At 38.9% G+C, this 8,763-nt stretch overlaps 1 protein-coding gene across 1 annotated transcript in view; it reads right to left on the bottom strand.

Annotated features, from left to right (window-relative positions):
- Positions 1-5,081: 5,081 nt before the first annotated feature.
- Positions 5,082-8,763, bottom strand: part of SLC25A4 (solute carrier family 25 member 4) — a 4,309-nt gene continuing 627 nt past the window's right edge. Inside the window, exons 2-4 of the mRNA XM_006916380.3 lie at positions 7,082-7,568; positions 6,413-6,553; positions 5,082-5,525 (exon numbers count right to left, since the gene is read on the bottom strand). Of these exons, the coding sequence (XP_006916442.1) occupies positions 5,368-5,525; positions 6,413-6,553; positions 7,082-7,568 (786 nt within the window). The 3' untranslated portion in view covers positions 5,082-5,367. The remainder of the gene's footprint in view (positions 5,526-6,412; positions 6,554-7,081; positions 7,569-8,763) is intronic.

Raw genomic sequence — 8,763 nt, 5'->3', positions numbered from 1 at the left:
CCCTACTTTTTTTACTCTCCATAAAAAGCTACTTTTCTTAACTACTACTCCAAATAAAGTTTTTCTAGTTTGCTTATAAATATAGTGTAATGCAGTTGTTTTCAACCCATTAACCCAAATATCCAAAATGGATATTTAGGCAACTTTAAAAGGAGGTCATTGTGTGCTTCTCATCTTCAGAGTCAAATACTGCACACTGTGAAAAGTATTATGACCAATACAATGTTGGAGATACAGGTTTATTATATTTTGATAATTAAATTCATAAAATGTTTAATATCTTAATGCCAAAGTCTTTACCTATAAGTAATTGTATACCATCCTAGAAAATATGCTTACTGCTAATGGCTACTTTAGTTCCATGAATAAAGATTCATAAGAAACTTAAAATCAGTATCGTTTTTAAATTTTTCAGTCCATTGTAGTGTGTTTTAAACATGAAGAACTAGCTTGGCACAGTGAAGGAAGAAATAAAAGACTTAAAATAACTGAATTTTGATTCTGTGTCTATCTCTCAAATGCATGGTTTTGTTCCCATTTTAAAAATTAGAATAATAACTTTTCGTGCCTTATAAGACTAAGAGTTAGAATGAAATTGAAAGGAGGGCATTAGTTATTTATAGAGTTTTTAAAGAGTTTGCTTACCGTTCCATTCTTGATCATCACTCTTTAAACTACATTATCTAATTTGTTCTATAAACCTGTTAGGATACTACAATGGACACTTATAGACTGAAGGAGTGTTTTTTACATGTATCTGTCTATATCAACATTTCATATGTATTATATGTCTTATGAGTGATAAGAAACATTCTTTTCAAAACTTGCTGCTAAAACATCAGTTTAGGATTTTTTTGATAAGAGTTTAATAACAACAATGCTATTGGAATAAATCACTGAGTCATTCCTGCAGTAATATATTTGAGCTCCAACTATGAAAGCAAAGGATGCTTATAGCAAATAACATTATTATAGCAGAAAATTTTATGTGGTTTAAAAATTCTGGTTACTGTTTTTTAATCCACTGTGAAGTAACATGTCACTATTTTACTATAATGAGAGACAGAGTTTTTTCTTATAAACCTAATTTCACATTTCCTATTATAAGACAGTAAAAGAATTTGTATAGTCACCAAAAATGATTAAAAACTATGTTTCTGAATTCTTAGAGTATATTATAATGATAGTCTTCACAAAAAAATCACATATCACATTTATTTCATATATTGGGATTATAGCTGACCTTCAGGTTTGGAGTATGCTTTATTTCATTCTGAGAAAGGAGAAAATATCCAGAATTATGTAAGCAAATATACCTGCTTCCCATGTAGTTATGTATTACTAACTAGAAAAACTGAATTCTACCATTAATTTGAATTTTTATTTGAAATTATATTTTGGGGAATGTGAGAGGGATGTGGACTTTTAGGTGAATATCCACAAGAAAATGACATTTCATAGATTTTGTTGTTTAAATATTAACAGAAATACAGAAAAGGGCACAAAACTTACAAACATACGACTCATGTTCTCACAAAGTAAACACCTGAGTCACCGCTAGAATATTGCCAGAACTCACAGGATCCCTTGTCATTACTCTCTTTGCCTGCCAAGAGGTAAATACTATCTTAACTTTTAAGTCTTGACTGTTTTGTTTTGTTTTATTAATGTCATCTAAATGGAATTATATTCTTTTGTGTCTGGCCGCTTTTGCTGATCATATTTATGTTTGCGAGATTCTTCCATGTCACGAGTAACTGCAATTAGCTTGTTCTCATTTCTGTATACTAGTATGAATATACCATAATTTATTTATCTATTCTATGGTTAATGAGCATTCGAGTTGGTTTCCAGGTTTTGATTATTACAAATAATACTATTATGAAGATTTTTGAAGGTATTTCTTATATACCTCTGCATGCATTTAGGTTGGGCATATTTTTAGGAGGGGAGCTGCTGGGTCATAGAATCTACATATTTAGTAGGTAATGTCAGAGCTTTCCAGAGTGAGTGTACCAATTTACTCTCCCACACAAGTGTATTAGTTACTGTCGCTCCTTGTTCTGATATTTAGTATCAGTCTTTAAGTTTAACCATTTGGGTGGGTATGTAATGGTATCTCATGATTTTAACTGCACTACTCCAATGATCAGATTGAACACTTTTTCATGTTTATTGGCCATTGAGATATCTTTTGTGAAGTGCCTTTTCAAGCTTTTTGACTATTTTTCTTTTGGTCGAATGTTTTTCTTGTTAATTTGTTATGTGTTCTGTATATAACACAGTACTGGTGTGAGTTATGTTTCAAAGACTTTATCCTAGTCTGTCTTACCTTTTCACTATGAATGATGTCTCTGAACAGAATTTCTTAATTTTACTTACTCTGCTTTATCAGTCTTGTCTTTTATGGCACTTTTGAAAATGTTATATTTTGAAATTTTAATTTACCTGAGGGCACAAAGATATTCTGCTATATTACTTTCTAAAAATTTTGCCATTCACACTTATACAGTTCAGCTGGCAGTTGATTGTCTCTTTTTCACCAATTCTACTGCTATCTTATTAGAGTTTTATTCTTTTGAGTTTAATTTGCTCTTATTTTTCTAACTTGAAATGGATGTATAGTTCAGTGATTTTCAGTTTTTCTTTTCTTATAGATGTACTGAAGGCTTTATATTTCTTAGCATAGCTTTAGCTGTTTCTTACAAGATTTGATAATGTGGTATTTTTATTTTCATTAAGTTCAAAATATTTGAAGTTTCCATTGTGATTTCCACTTAAATCATAAGTTCTTTATATTTTTGATTTGATGTGTTTTAAAGTCATATAGTGTATATGAAAACTCGTAGAAAAAACTTGAAGCTCTAGATCAAGGGCAGCAAGTTATAGCCCATGGGCCAAATTCAGCAACCTAGAGCCTGTTAATGTGGCTTTTACCTTTTTAAATGGGTTTTTAAAATCAAAAACATTTTGTGACATGTACATATTATATGAAATTCAAATTTCAGTGTCTGTACATAAAGTTTTATGGAACATAGCCACACTTATAAGTCTTGAGAACTGTGTTGTGTCAAAGACCATCTGGCCAACGAAGTCAAAACTGTTTACTATCGCATCCTTCAGAGAAAAAAATGTGTTGCCCCTGCTCTGGATATTTTCTTCCAGACAAGATTTACTTTGTTCCTAGCAGGCAGCAGAGGTGCTCCTGTTCTCAAATCACCTTAATCCAGTGAGGGGATTGAGATGCTCTGAAGGTTGGTATCAGTGACTGCAAGAGTCAAGTCATTCATTTCTTACTGCTAGTGTGTCACCCTTACGGGATCCCAATCCAGAACAGGTTTACCAGGCTTGCCCTTCTTTGGCAGGCCAAAGATTCCAGTTTTTGTCCCTCTCTCTCTCGGAGGCTTTCAGACTCCTGTTTCTCAGCCTCTCAGCTGCATTTTCTACAGTTTGCAGATACCTGATGGGGAAAACTGACCCAAATATCAGACTCACTTCTCCGAGTTGTCTTCTCCCCAAATCTTGGTCCCATAATTTTCCATGCCTTGTTAGCCTCCCAGTGCCTTCATGTAGATTTTTATTTTAAATAGTTTGAACCCCTTTTCTAGTTGTTTTCAGAGGGCACATTTGTTTGCATTACCTAGTCTGCCAATATGGAAATCCTTTATAAACCATAAATATACTTTGTTTTAAAAGATAATTCTTAGATGTTACAGTACAAATGTCAAGTAAGTGTTCATCTTGAACCTGAAGATGTTTGGGTAGCCATCGTATGAAGCAGTAACATCTAGCATATATTTCTGTTAAGAGATATCTCCTAGATTAGGATAGATGTAACCTTGGATATGGTGAAACAGACCTTAGCTATTATGGTAAAACAAGGCAGCAGTGAGAAGGTGGAAGAGCCTGAGAAGGAAGGCAAAGACAAGGTACAGAGGCCCTGTACCGCTCAAACCACCTAGCAGGAGAAATATACATGTGCCTGCCTTTCAGGCTTTGCCTACGATGTAAGAACTTGTTTCCTCCAGGTCCTTCTCAGCAAGCTAGGACTGTATGAACTTCTTGCTCTTCTGAACCAAAGTGCCTCATTCCCCACTTGAAATTGTAATTATTTTCCTCTTGCTCACAAATTTTGAGTCAGATCCAAAATGGACTTTTTCTCTAGATCTTGATAAATTGCTACAGAAAAGTGTTAGCAGATATGTTCTATACCCATGTATCTAATACTGACAAATAACTTTCTATACTCAGATCTAGTTATTTTCTTGCAAGGTCTACCTTCCACCTTTTCCCCCATTTCAACTACCCACTTCTAGTCCTACTCAACCAAGATTCATTGTATTAAACATTACATTATTTAACAATGCCATTTCACTCCTCTCGCCTACCCCCATTTAAGCTTCTTTCAGGATAGGTTCCTGTCTTTCCATGTCTTCCACAGAACCTGATCATTAAATACTGGCTTACTAATCAATTTTCAATGAATCGTGTCCACTTGTCATAAAATTCTAAGTATCACAATTCTCTAACAGTGCTAATACAGAGCCTTTCCAAATCATGCAAAACTCTAGAAACTATGATTTTAAGCTGCGGTCCCCAACCTTTTAGGCACCAGGGACCTGGTGCTCGTATGAGAATCTAATGCCTCATGATCTGAGGGGGAGCTGAGGCGTTGATGCCAACACTGGGGAGCAGCAGCGAATACACATGAAGCTTCGTTCATTTGCCCACCACTCACCTCTTTCTGCCTGGTTCCTAACAGGCCACGGACTGGTACTGGTCCATGGTCTGGGGGCTGCAGATCCCTGATTTAAAACTTTTAGCAGAACCTCATAATTCCTGAAGACTGCCATGATCCATGTTACCACTTTTGAGCCTACAGCCAACATGGCATGAGGTAAGAGAGTCTAACCTGTTTAAGTTCGAAAGACCTTTAAGCATTCAAGGTACTTAAATGATACATAGTATAATATTTGACATTTTGAAGCTGGGCCACAGATTTATAAATAAGTCCTGTTAGAAAATACGCATTTGTGGTCTTATTTTATAATCCATTTGGCAGTTAATAATTCAACTGAGAATGTGCATTAAGTGGTCTTTATTGGTTTCACATTCAGTTATTTTCTTCATTATCAGTTCTTCAGTTAATTGTACAAGTATGATATATTATTTCATATTTTCTGTGGGAATTTAAATGTAAAATAAATACAAAATACATTTGTGGTTCAATGAACACTCAGTGAAGCTTTTGTTTTTCCTGAGGTATTCCTTTCAGTCTGGTTTTATCCCAGATTTTTCTTTTTACTTCCTCTAGGAAAAGTCTATTAAACCACACAATGGGTCTGGAACCAATGAACTTTAATTACATTAGACGTATTTTTTGATCTCATCATACAACACCAATACAAAAGCACCGCCCATGCCTCTCAACACGTTGGACCAGGCACCTTTGAAGAAAGCTTTAGCTCCTTCATCTTTGGCAATCTTCCTCCAGCAGTCCACTGTCCCAGTGTACATAATATCCGCTGTGAAAACAAATGCTGGTAAGGGATCCATAATTCTAGAAGAAAGAGACTTTTCCTCTGAAAGACATCTGCACGTAGTGTTAACAGTATTATAAATAAGTCACTTGAGCTTTAAGCCCCAACTCTATGCAACATTCAACTAGATATCCCCTTCCCCTGCATAGCTGTTAGCCAGGCTCTCTTGCCATTACTATTCCTTTAACTCAATCAAGGGAAGAACTGGGACAATTAACCAGCTAATTCACCAACCAACAAACCAATAAAATAGGGAGGGAGCAGGGTGGAGTGGAAGTGTCAAACTGGGTAATGCCCTTTTTATAGATGAGAAAACAGTCCTCATCTCAGGTTATACTGCCCAAGATTATGCAGTTAAAATAAAAAGGTACAACTACTGGGTTGAACCACATGAAACTAATAATACTTGACTTTCTGACTTTAAAAAATAGCAATTTCATGTTTCAACCTATGGAAGCCAAAACTTTTTTATCACGACAGACTGCTTCGGGCCATCTCTCATCCAGTTAAATCACCCTTCCCTGTTGACACTACTACTAACTAGATAAGAGAAAACTTATTTTTAAATAAACCAGCAAATTACTTCAATTCTTTCCTCTTGTTTCTGTACCCAGGCTGTAAGAGAAAACAGCCTAAGGCCTCTATCATATTAGATACCTAGTTAAGGTAAATATCTCATTTTTGATGTTCTTATCTCTGTGATACAATTCTCTAAAGAAATAGTTGAGAATGTTACAGAGGCTTAATTATCTTTCTTTCCTAAATTCTTAGCACATACTTTTAACAATCAGAATAGTGAAGACTGAAAACAGCACTGAATAGGGTTCTCCTCAGGCAGAAAAATGATTTAGATCAGTAGGTGCCAGGCTTACCCCCTTTCCGGCCAGACTGCATCATCATCCTACGGCGGACAGTGTCAAAGGGGTAGGACACCAGCCCTGCGACCGCTGTCACAGACTGGGCAATCATCCAGCTGACAATAATGTGCACATTCTTGGGATCGGGCAGCATCCCTGTGGGCAGAGCCAAGAAGCCAAACAGTGATGAAGTGATTCCTCTCAGCAGCTCAGCAAAGAGTAGGTGGGATGGGGAAGAGGCTACCAAACCTCAAACTCCAAGCCCCGCCTTCCAGACGAACCTGCTCCTTTTGGGGTGCCTCACATACAACCAGGTAACCAACAAAAGTTGGTGGCTGCCCTCTACAGACCCAGGGAAGCCAGAGTTCTGCCCAGTGTACAGGGCATGTTGAAGTGGCTCCAAGTTACACTCGGTAACAGATAGAGCCATGGGAAGAAGGAGCGAGGCTGCCCCTTCTTCCTCTGAATAACTCAAGGCCAGATTTATTTCAGTAGAGGACAAAGAGAATCCTCTAGCTCTACATCCACACCATGCCACCTCCTCATTGAGAAGTCTCAGGTTAGCTCAGGGACTAGGAAGAAACAAGATTAATAAATATAGAGCCCTTTGTGGGTTACGGATCCCTCAGGAACCCAATATGCACATCTTTCTCCCCACTCCACACTCTGAGGCCCTTCTCTCACCCTTGGCAGTATCATAGACTCCGAAGTAGGCAGCTCTGTAGATAATGATGCCCTGGACAGAGACGCTGAAACCCTGGTAGAGACCCTTCAGGCCATCAGACTTGAAGATCTTGGTGAGACAGTCACCCAGACCACTGAACTCACGCTGGCTGGCACCCTTGCCCACGTCGGCAGCCAACCTGGTCCTGGCAAAGTCCAGTGGGTACACAAAGCAGAGGGAGGTGGCCCCAGCTGCCCCACCGGAAGCCAGGTTACCAGCAAAGTAACGCCAGAACTGCTTATGCCGGTCCACGCCCCCCAGGAAGATCTGCTTGTACTTGTCCTTGAAGGCGAAGTTGAGAGCTTGGGTGGGGAAGTAACGGATCACGTTGGCCAGGTTACCCCTCCAGAAGGAGAGAAAGCCCTGCTCCTTGGGGATTCTCACCACGCAATCAATGATCCCTTTGTACTGCTTCTCAGCACTGATCTGTTTGCTGGCATGCTGGACCTGCGGGGGTACGGGGTAGAGGGCATGGGGGAAGAGTTGGGTGTTACAGGATAGGCAGGGCAGAGGGAAAAGGAAAGAGGACAGGAGAAAAAGAACAGTTGCATTTCCTTGATTTCTTTTTTTAAAAAATGTATGGGGAAATCAAACGAATATCGTAAATTAATGTTAGCTACTTGGATAACAAGCCCAAAATTCCAATTTTGCCTCACTTATCGGGGCATTTGAGAGAAAAGGTTCTGCCCCATATAAAAAGATGACTTAATTGTGTGAGGAGAGTCATTTATGTATTGCATTTTCCCTAGGTGCCAAAACTATGCTAGGGCTTAGAACTGATTAAAGACCCCTGCCCCAAAGGGCTCCTGCCCTGATTTAATAGACATGATGGCTAGTAGGTGAAGATACCTCAGTCTCACTCCAGTCTTCCTGGAGGCCAGAATCTCTGAGAAGATGTTCTAACAGAAGAATAAATCCACGAGGCATTAAAGCCTGGAAATTTTCAGGCAGAGTATCCAACTAATCAATTACTGAGGGGTTTGTTGCTGTTGTTAGCAATGTGTGGGATTTTGTTATTGGTAATTTTGACTCTCAAATTGAAGAGGCCCAATTCCCCACTGAAGGGCCTTTGTCTTTTAGGCAAGTGGAGAAAACGAGGATAGGTGGGATGATGATGACATGAGGATGATGATGACAAGCCATTCAGAGAGCAGGCTGAGGTGGAAAAGATTTGAGGACAGGTTGAGTAAGGAAGGCCATCTGAGCTTATTCCGAAATTGTTTCTTAATCTCTCAAAACCTGTTTCTTCATCTGTAAAATGGGGGAGATAATACCTAGATCATAGAGGTTATATAAAGATGAATGAAATACGTAAATGTCAGCCGACTGGATAGCACATGGAACACAGTAAGGGAATTCTCGTGTACCAATTATACTTTTATTGTAAAAGGTGGGTGCAGGTAAAAAGGTGCAAGGGACATTGAAAATGGAAAGGCGAGGCTGACCTAAGAGGCCTGAGTGGACTGCCAACTGCTGTCCCAGGCGCAGGATCTGGCTGGCTATAACCCACTCCGGGTGGGTTTCCATATATAGACACCAGGACACGGGGCGCCACCCGACACCAGGAATCTGCTACTGACACTGGACCTGTCTGCGCAGAGGGCACCTTCCCCTCGCGCAGGCCGGCGCCGGGCCTGTGGCC

This window comes from Pteropus alecto, unplaced genomic scaffold, assembly GCF_000325575.1.
Source record: "Pteropus alecto unplaced genomic scaffold, ASM32557v1 scaffold24, whole genome shotgun sequence".
Taxonomy (NCBI): Eukaryota; Metazoa; Chordata; class Mammalia; order Chiroptera; family Pteropodidae; genus Pteropus; species Pteropus alecto.
Note: the sequence above shows the minus strand (reverse complement) of the source record. Positions and strands in the feature narration are given on the sequence as shown.